We start from the raw sequence: 20,536 nt of genomic DNA on the forward strand, positions 1-20,536 counted from the left end.
GGTTTCTTTTCTGGCTCGCTTATTCGGCAACGTCGCTTTGCTTTCTTTTCCTGTTGATGGAATCGTTCCGGTACCGTCGTTGCTTCAGCCACACATCTGCCAAAGGACAAAGGATGTGCCGCCAATTACGATCCAGCCGGGCCAAAGGACGAGCAGGAAGAGGCCGTTGCCTGCCCCGAGAATAAAAAGGGCAAACTCGTAAAAGAGCTTGTCGCGCAGCATGCGGGTCGTCTTCATATCCCAGACAGCGGCCGCGGCGCGGACTGAAGTGGTGCTGCCGTGCAAGGCGCCGAGCTTGGTGGCCAAGAGGGTATAGAAGGCTAGAAACCGCGCGGCGTAGTAGGCACTTGCGAGGGAGACGCTGGCGAAGAAGTAGGCACGCCGGCAGAGCAAGGATGAGAGCGAGCCGATGATGTTTTGACAATGCACGGCGTAGGCGAGCGTCGGGTTCATCCGGCTCATAATCGTGGCATGGTGGTGCTGGGAGAGGGGCTCCACTCGGGATGCCGTGAGGATGTCGACCTTGTCCATCCTAAATGTATAATATCGGAAATATAGAATAGAGTTTTAAACGAAACTGTGTCATTAAACGAAACTGTGTTCAAAGATTGAAAGCAAAAAGGTCTTCTTCCAGTGGATGGGCAATTGCTTTTATACCAGAGCTGTGGCGGCCGGCTGGCCCCGCGGCTGGGCTGCCAGGAAACCCCCCCCCCCCCTCGCCGGCGCCAACGGCTGAGAGGCTGTCAGACAGGACGGCATGGTCCTGCCCAACCAGGTGACCGCACGCGGCCATATGCAGAGCCAGATTGGGCTGTACAGATGAGATGGAGGTGTGTGGTTCCTTGAGTCTCGAGGGCCGCAGACTGGGCGCACATTTCCATGCCAGAGGCCGTCGTTGGCTGTGAGGGGTCCTGTCTCACGCCACCCCGCGTTCCCTTCGCGGAGGAGGCGTGGTAGAAGGTTTCTGGGCTTGTCATGGCACCACGTGGGGAACAAGAACCGCTCAATTTGACGCTGCGAAAAACACGGGATTTGCTTTGGATCCATCATTGACTGAGAATTCCATTTGGCAAAAGCTTATTTTCCCATGTCTTATTCCCACACATGCATGCACACACACACACACACATTTGTCTTTTAGCATCCCAATCTGGCGGCGACACTGCAAACTTTGCTCGAGATACAGGACTTTGGACCTGACACTGCCACTGAGCGGCGAGTGGTAACTTTTATTCGTCATAAGACAAGCTGCATGTCGCGGCGCAATGTTGCACTGCAGTTTGGCTGTGGAACTTGGTACAGTACAACAATGTCAGAACAACTCCGGATGCCTGCTTTGGGAAGCTCCATGCGAGAAGCGGCAAAGGACCAAAGTACCTACAGTTGAGGCTTATGCATGCATTGTACTAAGAGCACATTACGGTTTGTGTAAGTATGTAATAACGCCCTGCATGCCTCTCGTGGCGGCATCGTAAGGCCGTACTACTCTTGAAGTACTTCGTAATCCCGACTCAAGATTATTCCTTCGTCAGTTGGAGCAAGTTCGACAAAGCGTACGGGCATACATCATCCTACCTAGACTACTTCCAAGTATCTGCGATCAGTGCTCACGACCTACTGTACTCCCCGGCTCGACACGCCATCAAAAGCCGCACGCAGAGCTAGCAATACATAGCACGTCCAGCAAATCACGGCTACCCAAAACCCGGTGTCAATACGGCTGATGGCCAGCATTTTCCCTTTTCGAACAGACGACGAAATTGAGACAACGCACAGCGCATTGCAGCCCGCAGGACAGCAAAGCCGGCTTGGGCGCTGTGGCTTAGCGAATCAGGTCGGATGCAATGGCAGCAAAATGCTACCCACGAAAAACAAGGGCTCACCATTCCCAGCAATCAGAGCGCCGAGCTGGGTGGTGTCTTGGTAGGCATGCATAAGTGCGGCGTTCGGCCCCTCACTTCGGGGCCGTTCCGGAGCACAAGTCCCGAGTTTGTCCGTGCTCGACCCGGTGCTCAATACCAAACGAATACGGGCCATTGCATACGAAGTCATACGAAGTAGGGTCTGATAAAAAGGAATCCAATCACCCGTCATGTTCCTTTGACTAAAGAATATGATACGTACCCAGACTGATGGTTCTCTAACGTGGGTAGTGGGGGTCGTCTAGGCCCGGCCTTGTTGTCTGACAACACGACACATCAGTAACTAGTTAACGCATTCGACTTCAGTTTTATTTTCTTTGGGAGAAAAACAAAACTACCCGGAAAACTTGTAATATTTTCATATTCCCGAGGCTGAAGAAGTAGTCAATAACTCAATCTTCAAGCCTGTTGCGGCGATGGGTTGTTCAAGAACAACGACGTGGGTGGGGGCTACGAGTGCCAAACATCCTCGTACCACAGATGCGGCAGCTGCTTCTACTCTCATCACATCCTCAACCTCCATCTCCCAAATCCATCAACAGCACTGCTCTTCGTAGCCCGCCACGTGCAGGATGGCCTCCGCCACGCAAATCGATCAAGATGCCGAGCTCGTCTACAACTACCACCACATGGGCATGGCCCTCAGCCCCGCCGACGTCATCTTCTGCCTCGGCAGTCTCGACACGCGCGTCGCCGCCCGCGCCGCCCAGCTCTACCTCGATGGCCTGGCGCCCTACGTCGTATTCTCCGGCAACTCGGGCAAGCTGACGCACGACGTGTTTGACCGGCCCGAGGCCGACATCTTTGCCGACGTTGCGCGCGGTATGGGGGTGCCCTCGTCGCGCATCCTCACCGAGCCCGCGGCGACCAACACGGGCGAGAACGTGCGCTTCACGCACGCGCTGCTGCGGGAGCGCGGCGTGCACGCGCACTCGTTGATCCTAGTCCAGAAGCCTTATATGGAGCGCCGCACGTTTGCGACGTTTAAGAAGCAGTGGCCGGACGAGACGGCGAGCATCACCGTCACCTCACCGCAGCTGAGCTTTGCCGAGTACCCGGACGGGGCGAACCCGAGGCAGCTGGTGATCAATGTCATGGTGGGGGATCTGATGCGCATACAAAGGTATCCGGCGCTGGGGTTTCAGATCGCGCAGGAGATTCCACCGCTGGTGATGGAGGCGGCGCAGAGGCTGATAGCGGAGGGCTACGATAAGCACCTTCCATGAGGGCTGCCGTCGTTGATCTGCATGATTGTTGAAAAGTGTACTGTATTGTTTCCATCTGCTCCAGAAATGTCTACTTTTCTGCCAGCATCCCAGACTCTGTGGCTTCCTCCAGTTCGCTGTAAATGTTTTTGGCTGTTGTCTTGAGGTAGCCATTGAAGCTGACAAAGGCCGACTCATCCTGACCCTCGATCCAGCGGCACCGAACGACAACTCCGTCCAGGTTGACGTTGATTTGTATTTTAAATCCGAGGTCCTCTTTGACACGTTTATCCTTTGTTTCTGGGCTGGTGTTCATACCACGCTGCTTCTGCCGTCGCCACGCTCTTGTCCACACCTTCTCCGTAGCCCTCAGCAGGCCCTCTAGCTTCTGCGTATCCCACTCCCAGTGCGTGGTTTCCAAAGCCGAAACTGCACTCTGCAACCGGCTTGCAAATCTGGAGATGGCTTCGAAGACAGGAAAGTCAACGACCGTCACTTCGGTATGCGCCGGTAGACTGGCCTTCAGCGAGGTTGTTGTCGCTCCGCGGGCAATGGACTGACGCGGGCGCATGCCCCGGAAGCTCCACGCCACGGCCCATCGCTTTGTCTTCTTGCCCTGTACAAACTCCGTCACCGCGTAGTTGCCGATGTCATGATCGCGCAGCCGCAGCACCAGCGCCGCGACGCTCGACTGAAAGCCCAGCATGGCCGTGTACCACTGGATCCGCCCGCGCAGCGCGAGCGACTGGTCAAGGATGCGGCCGACAAAAGCCACTTCGCCGCCGTCCGTCACCATCTCAACTGGGGCGCCGGTGCAGGCTGTGAGCGGCGGGAGGGACTTTTCGGCGGCACGCTCGTCCATTTCGGCGGCGGACTTGTAGAAGGGCGGATTCGTCATGACAAATGCAACGTCCTCCGTCGCAGGGGCTGCTTCGATGGGGATGATGGGCCCGCCGGGCTTGGATTTCACCAGTTTGATTCGGGTTTGCAAGTGGTTCTGCTCAATGTTTCTCCGCGCCCAGCGCAGACTCTCGTCGTCGATATCTGGGCTCGTTAGGAAGGGAAGCTCTAAAACAGAGCGATAAACGTACCTGAGGCGATAAAATACCATGGTCTCTGAGTGCAGCCAAGCATTGGGTATATACAGCTAGCTCCTGTGCCGATATCTATGGCAACGAGCTTTCCGCCAGATGTGTTGTATGTGGTTGTGTCGAGCAAGTCTTTGAGCCAGAGAATATAGTTATGTCTGTTGGGTATCTTAAAGAACCATTCTTAGTATACACCTAGTGAGATTGATTTAATAACAGGCATACCGGGGGACAAAGACGATTGCCTGGGAGGTCCAGCGCAAGACCAAAGTCGTGTTTAAGCAGTGTTTTGGACAGCTGCATGACAGCCTTGGGATCCTTGAAGTCTAGGTCGCGCCCTTGGACTCTGCATTCAATTAGAAGCGTTTTTTTCGTAAAAGTAGCCAAGGATTTTAGCAATTCTTACACTGTGGCGAATTCAGCATCAAGGGCAGCAATCTCTTTAAAATCCGGCGGGGTAATATACAACTTGCGAAAGCGCTGGTCTTTTCGCTCCTGTGTCTCCTCCGTCGGCACAGCCTCGGCCAATCGCTTGACTCCATCTCGAACAGAAGCCATTTCGAAAGAAAGCTTGCGGTGAGCCGACGCGGTATGAAGATCTCTGCGATGCAACATCAAGGATTTGCCAGTCGTGAGTCTAGTTTTTTGTTTGCGCGCGCGCGCGCCCCACCATCAACAGCTCGCCGGCCTCACGGCAACAGCCGACAAAAGTTGATCATGCGTTGACTATATTTTTTTCGTCTATCAATGCGGGAGGAGAAAAATCTATATATACATTACCAGAGAAGAACTCGCCACCTCCAGCCTTCGAGAACTCGCATGTCTCGCTCCTCGAGCGTAGAGTCACCCTCTCGAATTCGATCCGACAGCTGCTTGAGGCGCTTCTGAGTAGTCCTTGCCACGCGCAGCGATACCTCATTCTGGAAAATATACAGCACAGCAAAGACAAAGAATCCAATCGATGCAAGCTTACCAACCCCAAAGACGCTGTTTTTGATCCGAGATAGAATACTTTTGGATCTTTGAAATGCGTACTCGGTGTCGTTAGAGGCTACCTTGGCATCATCGTCGTCATCGCGCCGAAAGATGCGTCTCACCAACGGTATGAAGGATGCGCTGTCAACCTATTAGGTTACCGTCATCAAATAGCTCTGAAAGTCTCGCTTGACTTACAAGATACCTCCCATGAGCCATTTCCGCCAGCGATGGTTTTGTGCCGTCCGCGCCAGTTCGCGCACCTCCATCTGGAGGGTCATCAGGTCACCCAGCACCATGCCTGTCTGATGCCGCAGGCGGGAATTCGCTACGTTTCCGCCATACCGCATGTACTCCTGCTGCACAGCCAGATATTCACGCAGATTATACTGACAGCTCTGGCGCAACGTGCGAATATCCAGCGCCTCGTGCTCCTGCATATGCGGCGCCGGGGTCGTCCCCGCCGGGCCTGTCGGTGGCGGCGCAAACGTCTGTTGGGCCGGCATTGGCTGTGATGCTGGACGGGCAAAGTCAGCGACGCTGCCAGGATGGTCCGGGATGTGTCCCTCGGGCCCCAGGTGCAAGGCCATGCCCTCTGTCGGGTTACCATCAAAGCCGCCAGTGTACGGGACTGGCGACCGTGAACGTTGGGCGCCGTGATCGGACGGCGCTGGAGTCCAGATGGGCATGGGATCCAGCTCGGTCAGTTTACTGGAGTGATCCATGGTGTTGGGAGTATTGCTGATTTTTCGTCAGTATTTTTGCTTCGGGGAGGGATAAATGGATGGTGCTTCTTTTAAGGTGCAACTCTGCGTCTGCAGTCCATTGGGCAGAATTCTGGGGGCTGGGAATGGACATGACGTTGAGCACCACTACCCTGCCTAAAGCCGTTTTGATTCGTGCAACGAATTTGCGACGAACTTATGGACTTGGCAAAACGATTCGGAATTGATTTTCGAGTTTACTGATATCATAGGAGCCGCTCGTATTATTTGCATTGCTGAGCCAAAGTCTAGTAGCAAAGCCGCGATGCCCCCGTTTAGGCTTTCTTGATGCTAAATTGCTGCCTCAGCGCATGACTCCTGATCGTCGATTGGCCGGCCTTGGCCTCGATGACAGCCTCCCGCGAACTCAAACTTACCAGCGCACCCGCATCCCTGCATGAAGACCAAAAATCAGTCGGCCCAACCGTCACGGCTTCGTTCTTTTCAAGCCCTATATCCGCCGCCTCAAAGTCGTGCGCATCCACCGCGCCCTCGGCCTCGTGCCAAGCCGCCATGGTAATTTCGGCGACCGCGTGCTCACTCGACAGCGTTGGCGGCTGATTCTTGGCCTGAGCCGCCTCAAGCGCAGTGCGGAACCGGTCGATCCACGCGAAGACCTGCGGGTAGACCTTGGCGTTAAACTACGCCTCGGGCAGCGCGCTGGGGATCTTGAGGATGAAATTGAGCGACCCTCCGGCTTCAATGTCGGCCAGGCTGGGCTGCGGCGTGCCTAGAATGCAGGTGCAGCCCTCGGCCGGCAGCGTCTCCTCCAGCAGAGTGAACATGTCGGCTACCTTGTGGAACGATGTAGGTCGCTGCTCTTTCCGCGATTGGGCATCCCATTTGTAGTCGGGGCTGGCGAAGGAGTACTCTCGATCCTTGAGAAAGTCGAGTTCATTCATCAATGGGCGGTCTTCAGGAAGTAGGAGAATCATGGTGTCAAACGTTCACATAGGCTGACAGAAGACGCCCAACAGCCTCTTGTTCGGGCGTCGTCCCTCCCAGACGAGCTTGTTAGACGTCAAGCAGCTCAAGCTTGGGTGGCTGTAAACGCTTGTCCACGTAGACATAGCGGCCAATAGCCACAACGAGAAGGCGACGGTGCTCGACGCCGGCAGTTTTAGATCCGGCCTAGGCATCCATACAGGTTATTCCTCGAGGATATCAGCCCAGTATTTCGAAGAAGGCGAGTATTCCAGCTTACACATTCCCCATAAGGTAGACTGCGGAGAGCTAAATACTAAGTGATTCGCCGGCCATTTGGCGAAAACGGGTAACGGTAGACAATGATCGGGGCAGTCATTGTGAGAGAAACCTATGGCGGTTACGATGCAGGTTTACCATGGACTAAACACATGCTTTGCACAAACTTTCCCTCAAGCTAAATACTCTCTCATCGCGGAGCTGGGCTCCCCGGGCGGAGTCTATGCTGGCATCGACTCAGCATTTTTTTTTAGTGGCCAATAATTTAGTTGTAGCCTACGAATGGCAAAACTGGGAGAAGTTGGCCGACAGATGGATCAAGTAGTGTAACCCGCGAGCAAGGGCGTTGGTAAAGGCGCTGGGGGTACTACACGCCAACACTGTACGCCACAGCAGTGTACTCCTGCTCTGCCAGCTCCTTTGCCTCTGCTGGCCGTACTTTAGCTAACAAGTGAGCATAAGATAGCTAGATGCGGATACTGGCTTCGGTCTTGAAGCTCAGAGGTCAAGTATGCTGATATGATGGGTTGGAAATTCAGTTTGAGTTGCTACGAGCTAATGTGCGACCGTACCCGCGTCTAGAAACTATGCGCGGAGCGGACGCCTCTGACATGACCACTTCGCTCTCATATCGCAAGATAACTTCCAAATTATTTAACGAGGCTTGGAGTACTCCGTACATCTCTTGATTTTAAATTCCAGGCACGTTTCCTCCTCCCACCAAGAACGCCTTGTAATTTCAACAGCCCCGCGATGTGACCCATGTCTCATCATTCTTCACATGCCTCGGCGCAATGGTTCAGAAGCCGCTCAGTAGCAAATCTCTCGAGGCAAACTCTGTATAATTGAGGACTCTCGTAATACATATGTATTTAAAATGCTCAATTAATTAATATAGTTGTGAGCCAAAGATTAAGACAACTGTATGTGTGCTGCGGGTGGCTGCCTAGAGTTGTGAAAACGGTGGCGAAGCTATCCCCTGTCATGTGCATGTGGGCGCAGCCGAGCCTTAAGGAGAAGCTATAATAAGGAGCAGCACCAGCGCCGAGCTGAAGTTGACTCACAACCTACGTACTTGCTCAAATTGTCAATTTCGCGGATACTGCGGCTTATTTCAATAGTGATCTTTTTTTAGGGGAAATCACGCTTGAAGATTAGCGACACGTCTCCATTGACGGATTGGTAGTGCGCTCAGCTAAGATGGAGTCAGCTAACGAAATCGACTACAAGATTGTCGACGTCCCAACTCGCGCAGTGGTCTTGTTTCCTGGCAGAGCGCAAGTTTTCAGAGACATTAAAGACATCAAACTCAGGGTGAGCTCAATAGTTTGCAACTTGCTCGACGCAACTACTTATAATTGCTAGCCGGGCATCAATGAGGTGACAATTAGTGGTCTCAGCCCAACTCTGGACGAGGACTCGGTCAAAGTAGAGGGAGCAGGGTCCGCCGTCATCACGGACATTTCAGTGGAGGCACTACCCAACCAAAACAATTTTGAAGATGTATATCCCAACGAGGCCTCTTCTGACGAAGAAGAGAGCGAAAAGGAGGACTCTGACTCCGAGGAACTCCACACCGCCCAACTTCGTGTTACGGAACTTCAGGATGAGATGCGCCTCATCACGGACACTATCGACAGTGTAGCCAAACGGCAGACAATCATGGACGTCCGAAGTGAGGCCATGGACAAGATGGAGCAGGATAAGGGAGCTCGGCTTTCCGAGTTACTGGCCGCGTACAGGAGTGAGCGGGCCGCATTGTGTCAAGAGAGACTGGACGCGGTCAAGTCACAGCGCAATTTGCGGAAAAGTCTAGACACTGCGCAAGCTCACTTGAAATATTTGCAAAAGGCGGCTTTGAAAGAGTCGCGGGAGAGGCGCAACGGGAAACGAAGGCAGCGAGAACGAGAGCAACGACGGCGAGCGGGTCGCCGCGAGGAACAGGAGCGAATCCGACGAGAGCAAATTAGGTTCTGGCCAAAGTATTGCTACTCCGTTAAGGTTACGCTCGACGTCAATACCATGACGCCCATGTCGTCACGTCGGGCGTCAGTCGCCAGTGAGTCTGGCCTGGTCCAGGCCATCGGTGTCAGCGCAGGCACCACAACAGCGGGGGGGGCCGACGACGAGGTCTTTCAGGACTGCATATCCTGTAGTCTCTTCCTCTCGTATGTAACATCAGCCGCCAAGTGGACACCGAGCTACGACCTCCAGCTGTCGACCACGGGCGCCACGGCGACGCTCTGCTTCGATGCCAAGGTGTCCAACCAGACGTCGGAGACGTGGAGCAACTGTCGCGTCTCGCTGTGCACTTCCGACGCCACGGTCGCGGGCGTCGACTCGGATCTGCCCGAGCTGACGCCGTGGCGCATCCGTCTGGTCGGCAAGAGCAGCTACGCGTACCAAGACAGCGAGGAGCTTATCACGCGCAGCCGCACCGAAGTGCACGAGTATCGGTCGCATGTGCTAGCGCAAAAGAAGCGTATCGTGGAGAAGAAGCCGAGAGAGGAAATGTTTGGTCTCGTTTCGCGACATGACCCGGCCTCCGTCGACTTTGACCTCGATTTTGATTTCTGGGACCAGGCGGCTGCAGGAGAAGGCAGGGATGATACTTCAGAGGCAGCGCCCGTTGTGGACGCTATAAGGTGTGCGAGCGTGGGCTTGGTGAAAAGGAAAAAGAAGCTGACGACGTCCGCTCCAATGCCCATGGCAGCTTTAGCCGCTCCCGCCGCCGTTGCCGCGCCGTACGGCGCCTCGGACCCCTATGCTGAGCCGGACACGGTCGACTTTGAGGACTCGCTCATTGAAGAAGCGGGCATGACGACCAGCTACGACCTGCCGGGCCTCAAGACGCTCGCGCCCAAGTCCACCGAGTCTAAGCAGCGCGTGGCGCGCATCACATTTGGCAGCGTCACGCTCAGTCACAGCGTCGTCGCCAAGTACCGTCCCGTCGCTTACCTGCAAGCCAAGCTTAAGAACAACAGCAAGCTGACGCTCCTGCGCGGGCTCGCGGGCCTGACGCTCGACGGCAGCTTCATGGGCCGCACGGCGATCCCGCGGTGCAGCGCCGGCGACATCTTCACGCTCAACCTCGGCGTCGATCCGGCCATCCAGGTCTCGTACGCCAAGCCCGACGTGCGCCGCGCCACGACGGGACTGTTTAGCAAGGAGAATAGCTCAGTGTTTGCGCGCGCGGTGGTGTTGCATAATACGCGTCTGACGGCGGCTGGGAAGCCCGCGCAGCTGCATGTCCTGGACCAGGTGCCCGTGAGCGAGGACGAGAAGCTGCGAGTGGAGGTGGTCACGCCAAGGGGCCTCTCGCTGGAGGGGTCAGTGGTGGCGGGTGCGCCGGGCCGGGAGGAGGATAACAGGGACCGGGAATGGGGAAAGGCGACGGCGCAGTTGAAGAAAGGGGGCGAGGTGAGCTGGGATGTTAGGCTGAATGCGGGCAAGATGGTCAAATTATGGCTGGAGTATGCGGTCTCGGCACCGAGTGGCGATGTCGCAGTTGAATGTTGAGGACTTTTCATCTAGCCCATCATGTATCTCAAGAATCCCTAGCCCGCGAATCACGGTACCGTTACATATATGAGCCGCATCACGTCCTATTCAAGTAGTCTATGGATGTACATGGAGTTGGTATGGCGTAAATCTCTAGTTGTGGCAGATGCTCTTGTTGACGCAGTCGCGGTAGGCAGTGTACAGGTTCACCATAAAGGCCTGACCCTCTGGCGAGCCGCCGTAGAACTTGTTACGGTCCTTCCACGCAAGCGGGTTCACCGCGGGCACAACGACGCCGTCGCCGCCCTGCTGATGGCCGAGCGCGCGGCGGTTTTGGTCCGCCCAGTCAATGTACTTTTGCGGAAACATGGCGGGGTCATTGACGGCCATGCGGTACGCCACCGCCGACAGCAGCGCCGTGCCGGAAACCTCGCCGAACCAGCCGGCGTCGTTGAGGTAGTTGCGGAGGAGGCCGAGGTCCTCGCGGTCCGACAGCATGGCACCGTCGAGAATCTCCTTGATCCAGGTTTTAAGCTTGCCCTGCTCGTCGTGCAGCGTACGCGAGCCGGACCACTTCTGCAGGGTGTACAGCACGCGCACCATGCCGTAGCCGGCCCAGCCGTTGCCGGTGGACCAGAGGCCCTCGTCCTGGGACTGAGGACCGATAATGTGCCGCCAGTTGAGGAACTTGTCGATTTTGAGAATGTCGCGGTAGAGGCCGCACTGGCGGACGACCTCCTTCATGGCGTTGCGGTCGTTCTTGTAGACGGCATAATATGCAACTGGCACGGTTTTGTTTTTGCATTAGCATTCTATATCTTCCCACGATGGGAAACCCTTTGAGTATAGTAACACTGGAGAAACCGGAAAGCGGGCTTACGGAAAGGAAAGGACATGGCCATGTTGTCGGCCCAGAGCTCTTTAACATCTGCACGTTGCGAGATGGCCCCGTTGGAAAACTTGGGCGCCTTGTGCAGAATATAGTCCGCCTGCCGGTCCGCGGCGCCATTGTACACGCTATCCGATGTGCCGAGCAGCAGCGCCGAGACGCCCATGGACGCTGGGTCACCGACGGCCTTGTCCTCGGTTAGGGTCTGGCCGTCGCGGCGGATATGCGGCTTGACGTACGCCAGCGCGCGGATGTTTGGGTCTGCGTGGGGGATCTGGCCGTTGGGGAAAGGTTCGTCGCCAAAAACGGAGAGGTCGTTGTTGTCGAGTTCGAGGAGCGCCTGCGCCGTGGTGCCCCATTCCCACGAGTGTGAGGCGTGCGACACGGCAACATCAGCGGCGGTCCGCACGTTAAAGCCCGCATTGACATCGGCCAGGACAATGGGGGAGCTGGTAGCGCACAAGGCGGCGACGATAGCCGCCGCGGTGTGCTTCTGGTTAAGCATATCGTATAAGCGTGTAAGGCGGTAGAGGAACGACGGTGGCCGTTTGGACCTTGGGCTAGCAACAGGGTGAACAGTCTGCCATTTATATTTCGGAGCATCCATGGAGTCGAAAAAAATTCAACTCCTAGTTTCTTCATGAGCGGCATGTAAATTTCTCCGGCTGGCAACGCAGTCCTTGGGTCTTACACGCAGTCTACCCTTGTTTGGTAGAGTCCACTTAGACGGGCCGAAGGTTTACTTGGAAATAAGCTCGTCAGCCCCACAAGGCCATGTAGCTTCCTCTTCGAGCTTTGGTGCAAGCTTATCTGGTTGATGGACCTGGTTGTCTTTTGCGAAAAGCTGGGGTAATTCTTCCGTATGACGGCCCAGCTTCATAGGCGCTGTCAGCTGCGTGCTTCATTGTAGTTTCCTGCGGTATGTCTATTGTTATCTGTGGGAGCGTTTTTCCTTCGAAAAGAAAACGACAAAGAAAAAGAAAAGAAACCCTGCGGCTATTTCGTCGCAATAGCTTACTTGCAATGTCCCAGGGGCAGTGAATTGATGATGCATTGTCTCGCCTTGACGATCCGAATTGGGCAACCAACTGCGGCCGATGGTGGATACGATCTTCGCGCGAAGTCGTCGTTGCAAATTGAGAAAATCGGCCGTTTTGACTAGCCGTAGTGTTCGTTCTATAACGCATTCGTAGCATCGCTTCGTCGCTAACTGCTGCTTCAAGACTCAAGAATGCGGACGCGAAATATATGATTACTCTTCTTTTCTGCCCAGCGGAGCTACTCTCCCCAAGATAAGGACCAAGACAGAGTTTTTTTTTACGCCCGCCGCCGAAATGTCGGCCGTCTGAGCGGTTCACCCCTCGGCACTTTGCGGGCTCCTGTTGCCGTAGCGCCGCAAGGAACTCGGTGCTAGGTGCTGACAGGTCCGCATCGGGCGCGGATATGCATGATCCAAACTCAGTTTGTCCGATGCAAGAGCCCGTGTCACTATATTGGGTAACTAGGCATGTGAGAATGTAAAACTTTGCGATTGACAAGACGAAACACTGACTTTGACAACACGATACAATCTGTAGTCTGTACGCCACAGCTTCGTTGCCAGATAGTTCTGTCTTGAAGGCGATCCGATTCACGTGTTGAAGTAGATTGCAGGGTCATCTATCAAGTGAGGTATGTGTAGGCGGGTGTCCGGGACTCAGGGCGAATCAATATGGCTGGACTGCGAAGAAACTCACAAACATGTTTCAGATCATCGCAGCGTAGCGATGTTTGGGGTACATCTCGCATCAACGCATGATCCAGATCATTTCCGTCATTCAAGCCCGTCGATGCGCTTTGCTGACTCATCAGGCCCTGTTAGTTCTCAAGCCTCCGTGGCTTCTTTTGACTACAGTGGTAGAGGGAGGAGAGCGAAAATCATTTATTCTTGCATCCTGTTCCCCCTCTTTGCTCCGGGGACAAGTGTCAAACCCAGGATCAACTCATAAGGCATTGTTGGAGCACGATGTACTGGAATACGAGAAAGGTAATCAGAAAGACATGCTTCCAAGTAGCCGGATTAATTCGGATTGAAATGAGAGGCAGATCACCAATGTTATTCTCGATACAAGCATGTGTAGGTATAGGAGACTGAAAGAGATGGTGCATATAGAAGATGCGTGCTCACCTGTGAGAGTTACGGAGCCGCAGCAATCCAGAAAATCGCTAGCAGGGAGTTATTTCTGTAGGTTAGGGGCTATATGATCGTTTCTGCTCTTACGTCGACATATCAGCCATTTCGGCACAATTTGGACGATTGTGTCACTTGCCGAACAGTACGTACCAGCACGGCGGTAGCGCAGCACCAATGGTGGCAGACCCAACAGTCCGCCAACGTGCTCAACATCCCTTGAAATTGCTTGGATTTAATGTTTAAATGGATAAATCGATACTGTATTGTGTATTATAAATATTCATGCCGTTTTGGCAGCGAGCGACGGTCGCAGTCGTTCCGCGGTGGACGTGCCACGGCACATATGCGCCGGAGGCCAGGCCACGGAGGTCTGCGCAGACGTTACTGCAGCGGAATGATAGACAGTAGCAAGGCCAAAGAGAGTCAATACAATCATTTCCTGGGCGAAATTCCGAGGCGCTCGACTGTTCATGTGCCGAATGGTCAAAGAATTGGTGATCCCTTCGTGGAAGCGGGAGCTCCGGCCGTACACGGGCTAGCACCGAGTGGGGGCCGGGTTTCAAGTGTGTACAACGAGCCCCGACGCGCCGGGATTAACGAGAGCAGCTTCGCGCACACGTCGTCAATACAGAGCCTGCATTCGATGCCACGCGTTTTGAGAACCACGTAATTGAGGGCGTATCCGGCACGGACAAGATCCGAGGACGGCCAAGAGGCCGCGAGGTTGGCTCCGGGGCGTGACCAGGAGTTGCGCCCGTCCACCCGTGCCGGCGCGTAGAAGGCCACATTTACTGGGACGGGTGGCGACGGCAGCGACAGGACACTGGGTGCGTGCTGTTGATTGAGCCGTTGGTGCAACCGATACCCAACCTGAAAGGCGGAGCGGGGTGGGTCAAGACTCGGTCACCTATCGAGAGTTATTGCCCCATTTCCTTCATCGTGCTGCCAGGCCTGGTATATTAGCCTTGGGCGTAAAATTGCATTTGTACGAGTCGAGTCGGCGAGGAGCAATCTGGGGTGCACAAGTCGCGAAAAGGCTGTGCCCGGCCCCACAGCAGGAGGTGTGGAAGGCCCCGGCCGCGACATTGAGGACTGCTGTTATTTTTATGGATGATGAAAGAAACAGGCTGGCCAGAGCACACCAGTAGGAGGGGTTGGGTGGCCCGCCCGTTGTAGCATTGGTGCGGTGTGTCGGCGGTTGGCCGCGTCCTCACTGTGAGACATCTATTTCCGGAGGACGCGACCGCATCATTATGCAAGGTGTCGGAGCACATCTGCCCACGTTCAACGACTGCCACGGAGGCGGAGAGTGCGTAGCATCTGCAACCAGCGGGAATAATAGAGCCGGGACGGCGGATCAACGGGACGGGAGCTGGTTCCTACGAATGGTTGCCAGGCTTGGTAGTTAGCGTCCGTCTGCGGAGGTCTGATTATTGGTGGCTGGGAAGCTTGAATGCCCACGATGCCCCAAGTGGTTGAGGGTGAGCGTGCAACAAGGCGTGCAGAGTGCGCGGAACAATCCCGGCGCTGGCAAACGGTGCCCTGAGAAAGGGTGGTCAGCGCAGGAGGAACCAAGGAACCAGGGTGGTGGTATTCGATCGGCTCATTGGTCCATGCGCGAGAGTAGCTACGTTTGCTACTGGTAAAGTCGAGCAGGATAGCAATGGCCCAAATTACAGGCTTGCATGCTAGATGTGCAAGAGAGCGAGACATTTCCCTCGCGGTGCTCCAATAAGACGGCGGCTACACCGGGAGCACTCAAAACTGGCCGCCACTGACGAGAGCTGTTTGCTTGCGGGATATTCTTGCTTGCCGTGGCAGCCCAGCAGACAGCGAATAGCAGACTGGCGCTGGGGGCTAGAGCGCAGATCCCAAGCGGCCGGGGCGAAGAGTTGCTATTAGCAGCAGGGGCGATGAAGCGGCGACAGGGCGCGAGGTTGACTAGCATCGAGCTGATGGCGTGCCTTGTTGCAGGCACGCGATGACGGCGACGTAAAGACAGAAGGCGGCGGGTCAACGCCATAACTAGCTGGCGGGTTGGTGGCCCAGATTGGGATGCCATGAGGCCAGTCACCACGGTAGCAGTACTGGTAGCACTAGGTGGCCTGTTCAGTGTGCGCATAATTCTGCAAGGTGGGCACGAAGCATCAGACGACGAAGTAACTAGCAGATATTTATAGTGGTTAGGTGCTGGTAGAGCAGCACAAGCGTGTTTATGTGTGATGCAGTGCATGAAGCAGGGCATTTTCGACGGGGAAAGGTCCACTGGTGAGATCTGTCGGGAATCTGTTTCTGGGGGAGGGGAAAGGGGACCTGCTATGAGGTGGTGGATGCGACGCTGTGAAGACGCGAAGGGAGACTCGGCAAGTCCAGGCGCTGGGGTGGTTGAGGTGAGGCGAGAAAACAGGCCACCTAGGATGGGAATGCGGCATGTGAGAGGAGTCGGCCTCGGGGTGGAAGCAAGAGAAAGCTCCTCGACGCCCAACCCACAGTAGCATAGAAATGCAAGTACAAAGTGCTGCTAAATAATAACAATAATAGTAATAATAATAATAATAATAATAATAACAATAGCATTTCGGTAAATAGTGGTGACACGCCAGCGGCAGACCAGAGCACTGTACGAGGAACGGAGGGCTTTGGCGGGCGCAGCCATTGGGCAGAAGGCAAACGGGCCGGCGCTTGGCAGGAGGGGAAGGCCGCCGGAGGCAGCGCCATGAGGTCAGTGGACGGGCTTGCTGGTTCTGGCACTACAGTGCTCGGCAAGGCCAGCTCGCACTGGGCGGCGATACGGCACCACCGAGCCCCGGAGCGGAGCAAACAGGCCAAGGAAGCAAGGCAAGCGGTAGGTATAGGTATGCGCCGCCCATGTGCTTCGATGAAAAAATATCGGATAGAGAGAGGCGGTGGCGGGGAGACGCAGGCATACTATTTTACAGTCATTCGAGCAAATTGACAATGCAAAAAGGCGCTCTCTCGTTCCCGTCGTCTTCTGGCCCCTGCTGAAATTCACTCGGTCTGGGTGCTGTGTCTTGTGTCGGGTTGTGTTGCGTACGAGTGGGTCTGCCAGGCCCGGCACCACCAACCCGATCCGCCCGTTCTCCATCAGGAGGAGAAGGAGGAAGAGCCCGCAGCTGGCAACAAAAACGCGCCCTGTATTTCGCCCAGGCTGTGCTGCCTTCGGCCTAACGGCGCTGTGAGTGCCCTGTAACAACCACTGGCCGCCTTCACTCTGCCTTCCGCCGCACCACCGCCCGTCCGCCTGCCCTGGGCGGCGCCCGTCTCTCTCCCCTTCCCCTTCTCTTTTCACCAACTCACCAATTTTTTTTTCCTCGTCGCCCCTGGCCGACTCGACCTGAGCCTTTCGAAGCTGCCAGCTGCCAGCTGCCAGCGCGGTCGATTCTCTTGAATCAACGCTCATCACTTGTCTCCTTTCTTCTCCCATCTTCTTTGTTCCTTTGCGCCCCTGTGCACGTTTTGTGCGCTTTGCCTCTCCGTTGGTTCTCTGTTGCCTGCCTGCGCGTGCGACGTGTGCTGCCCAGGCCCCTCCCCCCCGACTGCTCCGGCCGCGCAGCGTTTGCTCTTTGTCCGGACCTCTTCTCCCTCTTCCACCACACAACTCTCGTCTCTGCAAAAGCATCCAACTTGAATCCAGCACTATCTCACGCCGCATTGCGTCGTTTTTCATTTCCGCTTTCTCATCTTCTCACGTCTCGTGAACATCCGCGCAACCATGTCCGGCGTCATTCGCTCGACCGCCCTCAGGGCCGGCGGAGCCTGCGTGCGCTGCCGCAAGGGCAAGACAAAGTGCGTCTACGATCGCGGGCCCAGCCAACCGTGCAAAAACTGCTCAAAGGGTATGCACGACTGCTATCTTCCATCCGAGAGCGCCGCCCACCACAACGGCCAGAGTCCTGCTCGTCATACCAACCAGTCGCGCCCGTCGCGCGACAGTCTCCCGGCCTCCGGGTCCGGGTCCTCTGACGCCAGGCAAGCCGTTGTGGGCTCCAGCGGCCCCAGGCATACGCAGACGAGCTCCGAAAAGTAAGTTGCCCTCCAAATTACAACAAAGAAACCCAGGACAAAGAAACGACAAGCAAAGCTGCTGGAGCACGTTTCTTCGACACTTTTTTATCTTATATCTGTTGCTCTTTGTTTTCCTTGCTTTCATCCTTTCCCGCCGCCTCTCCCATCTGTATTCGCCTGCCCTTATTCCCGTACCACCCCGTTTCAGCCCAGTACGCATCATCGCTCGCTGCCTCCCTCCACACGCTCGGCGCGGCCCAGCTCCCAGCTTTTCCCTAGCCTTCCCCCTTTCCCCGGCCTCAACGAGCTCTGATTCACTAGTACACGCGCTGGTCCCCGATGCCGACCTTGCTTTTTTTTTTTTGGCCGCCCACCCTCCGTCACATTCAGAGCCCCCCCCCCCCCCACAAAAATCATAGGCATTCGGCCTGGGCCTGGGCCGAGGTTTTTTCTGCCTGCGCTGCCCGCCGGTTACTTGCCCTGCATTTACTCGTGCTCGCTTCGTTACCTCGCTTTGCGGCCGTCCCCGCCGTCTCCCGCCCGTTCCTGCATCACTGCCACCCTCTGTGTTGACCGGAATTCCGAGCCTTTTTACTGACCTCCGCCTCTTAGGCTGACCCCAGAGCTTGTTGCCGAATGTGAGCGCGTCGTCTCGAAGACGTTTCCAGCCTGCGTCGCCTTTCACAAGCCTTCCTTTGTTCAACAACTCAAGAATGCCTCGCTCGAGTCCACTCTTGTTTACGGCCTCTTGGCTTGTGCTGCCCGGTAAGTCTCATTTAAGCGTCGTTTTTGATCCCTTTTCACCGCAATGCTCGGCTGCGTTGGGCGTCCTCCTCCGGACCACCGCATTTATTGCGGGTCATGACCCAAAATTCATCGGTGCCCCGGCCCACCGACCGAGCGCCGCCTTGTTCCGCCACGCCTCACCACAGTAGCCCTACCTGCTCTCGCCGTCGTCCGCTTGCTGACTCTGTCTCGTGTAGGAGCTCCCCTAGCCTGATCCGCCGCTATGGCACGGCCACCCAGGCTGCCGAGACGTATGCTGCCAAGGCCATGAGCCTCATCAACAGCAATCTCGACCATCCAAACCTTGCCGACATCCAGGCACTCTGCCTCGTCATCATTCACGAATGGGGTTCGCGCAATGCTGTCAGAGCGTACATCTATCTCGGCCAGGCCGCGCGCATGCTGCAGATGTATCGCATCCTCAACAGCCACCATGCTGGTGACAGTGCCGACCAGTGGCTGCGTGATGAGAGCTGCCGTCGAACTCTCTGGCTCATCTACATCCTCGACTGCCTTCTTACCAGTACTCCCGGTCGCTTCCCCGCCTTGACTGCCCAGGATACTGCCACAGTCTCTCTTCCTTGCTCAGACATGAACTTTGCCTTTGGCAACGCCGTCTACATCAAGTCGCTGGTGCAGTACCTTAACGGGGCCACTCTCTCGCCTGGCCATGTGCCCACTGCCGAGGTTGGCGAGTATGGCTACATCGTGATTGCCGCCACTCTTTGGCGTGACGTGGTTGGTATGCTCACCACGAGCCCACTGCGTGCATATGATGAGGAGGACTGCTCCAACCTCATTGTCAAGATTGAGGATCTACGCGCTACGCTGCCCATGCAGTACGTCGATAAGCCTGGCCAGATCAACTTGCACATGACCATGGGCTCGGGCTACACATTTGCCATGCTGCACTGCCTTTTGCACTGCGCCACAGTCTTTGTTCACCGACGACGCCTGCTACAGGACGTCTATGCTCACGCCTTCAATGTCGACACATACCGTATGAGTGGTCGCGGTCATGATATCATTGATAGGCTCTTCAGCTCATGCCATGCTACTCTTTCGTTGCTGACTGCTGTTGAGTCGGGAGTTGAGAAAGAGCAGCTGCCGTCCTTCCCCATCTTTATGCTTTTCTCCGCCTTTACCGCTAGCGCTACTGTCGCTTATCTGTCTCTCAAGGGTCTCACTCCCAACAATGCTGTCGAGACCGCTGCCCACATTGTTAGAGATGGCCTCCGGTTCATGGCCGATGGCACTGAGAACTGGCCGCTGATGGCCAGCTGGCAGCGACACCTCACCGTCATGCAGCGTGTTCTCAACAACGATGCCGCCGCCGCTTCCGGCCGCTCAAACTCCCACGCCAACAGTCACAACGGCATCAAGGACGAGGTCTCCTCCAACGCCGACACCAACCCCGAGGCTATGGACTATGATCAGAGCAATGGCCCGCAGCATGCGACCCCACGTTCCGTGGGTGAGCACTCGCGTGACGATAGTGAGCCTCCTACCATGACCATTGCCCGCCGTCCTGGAGTTACCACCATAAATGGTCACTCGAGCGGCGTGGGCACACCCAACGACTCGACACCGCCACCGAGTAGCGCCCCTCAGGCTGCCATGCATAGTGATGTGAAGCGACAGAGCCCAGAAGCCACAACCAACGGCAGCTCGTCGCACCCACCGGAGACGCAGACTACTGCCACTAGCCAGGACATGACTGCTCCCGAGCTGTGCGCTGCATTCGAGCGGCAGCTCCTTGATCTAGACGACCTTGCCGCCTTTATGGGTGGTGGTGTTTAAAGTTGACGTGCAGAATTCGCGTACATACTTCACTGTTTGTTTTCAAGCTGCAAGCATAGAGCTACCAGATTTGTTCTGCTTTTACGGGAATTCGGTGAACACATACTGTCGCTACCCGACCCTCCTTTGACGCGAAACGTTCATATCATGCCAGCAGGGAGAAATTAGTTTAACGCGAGAAAGTAATTGTTAGGAAACGTGGAC

General features: G+C 55.7%; 8 protein-coding genes across 8 annotated transcripts; 3 read left to right on the forward strand and 5 right to left on the reverse strand.

Annotated features, from left to right (window-relative positions):
- Positions 1-84: 84 nt before the first annotated feature.
- Positions 85-531, reverse strand: LMH87_009225 (uncharacterized protein; the record flags this gene model as incomplete). The annotated part of the gene is made up of 1 exon (XM_056202522.1): positions 85-531. The coding sequence occupies one exon, from the start codon at positions 529-531 to the stop codon at positions 85-87; it is 447 nt and encodes a 148-aa protein (XP_056057078.1).
- Positions 532-2,494: 1,963 nt separating this feature from the next.
- Positions 2,495-3,148, forward strand: LMH87_009226 (uncharacterized protein; the record flags this gene model as incomplete). Its single annotated transcript, XM_056202523.1, has 1 exon — positions 2,495-3,148. One exon carries the CDS (start codon positions 2,495-2,497, stop codon positions 3,146-3,148), a length of 654 nt encoding a protein of 217 aa, XP_056057079.1.
- Positions 3,149-3,218: 70 nt separating this feature from the next.
- On the reverse strand, positions 3,219-4,773 carry LMH87_009227 (uncharacterized protein; the record flags this gene model as incomplete). Its single annotated transcript, XM_056202524.1, has 4 exons — positions 3,219-4,171; positions 4,219-4,384; positions 4,441-4,561; positions 4,622-4,773. 4 exons carry the CDS (start codon positions 4,771-4,773, stop codon positions 3,219-3,221), a joined length of 1,392 nt encoding a protein of 463 aa, XP_056057080.1.
- Positions 4,774-4,991: 218 nt separating this feature from the next.
- Positions 4,992-5,915, reverse strand: LMH87_009228 (uncharacterized protein; the record flags this gene model as incomplete). The annotated part of the gene is made up of 2 exons (XM_056202525.1): positions 4,992-5,331; positions 5,389-5,915. 2 exons carry the CDS (start codon positions 5,913-5,915, stop codon positions 4,992-4,994), a joined length of 867 nt encoding a protein of 288 aa, XP_056057081.1.
- A 680-nt stretch (positions 5,916-6,595) lies between these two features.
- Positions 6,596-6,889, reverse strand: LMH87_009229 (uncharacterized protein; the record flags this gene model as incomplete). Its single annotated transcript, XM_056202526.1, has 1 exon — positions 6,596-6,889. One exon carries the CDS (start codon positions 6,887-6,889, stop codon positions 6,596-6,598), a length of 294 nt encoding a protein of 97 aa, XP_056057082.1.
- A 1,468-nt stretch (positions 6,890-8,357) lies between these two features.
- Positions 8,358-10,676, forward strand: LMH87_009230 (uncharacterized protein; the record flags this gene model as incomplete). Its single annotated transcript, XM_056202527.1, has 2 exons — positions 8,358-8,471; positions 8,523-10,676. The coding sequence occupies 2 exons, from the start codon at positions 8,358-8,360 to the stop codon at positions 10,674-10,676; spliced, it is 2,268 nt and encodes a 755-aa protein (XP_056057083.1).
- A 135-nt stretch (positions 10,677-10,811) lies between these two features.
- On the reverse strand, positions 10,812-12,154 carry LMH87_009231 (uncharacterized protein; the record flags this gene model as incomplete). The annotated part of the gene is made up of 2 exons (XM_056202531.1): positions 10,812-11,440; positions 11,539-12,154. 2 exons carry the CDS (start codon positions 12,152-12,154, stop codon positions 10,812-10,814), a joined length of 1,245 nt encoding a protein of 414 aa, XP_056057084.1.
- Positions 12,155-17,453: 5,299 nt separating this feature from the next.
- LMH87_009232 (uncharacterized protein) lies at positions 17,454-20,332 on the forward strand (the record flags this gene model as incomplete). Its single annotated transcript, XM_056202532.1, has 3 exons — positions 17,454-17,764; positions 18,359-18,511; positions 18,730-20,332. The coding sequence occupies 3 exons, from the start codon at positions 17,454-17,456 to the stop codon at positions 20,330-20,332; spliced, it is 2,067 nt and encodes a 688-aa protein (XP_056057085.1).
- Between the last annotated feature and the right edge of the window lie 204 nt (positions 20,333-20,536).

Source organism: Akanthomyces muscarius, assembly GCF_028009165.1.
Source record: "Akanthomyces muscarius strain Ve6 chromosome Unknown contig_18, whole genome shotgun sequence".
Classification (NCBI taxonomy): domain Eukaryota; kingdom Fungi; phylum Ascomycota; class Sordariomycetes; order Hypocreales; family Cordycipitaceae; genus Akanthomyces; species Akanthomyces muscarius.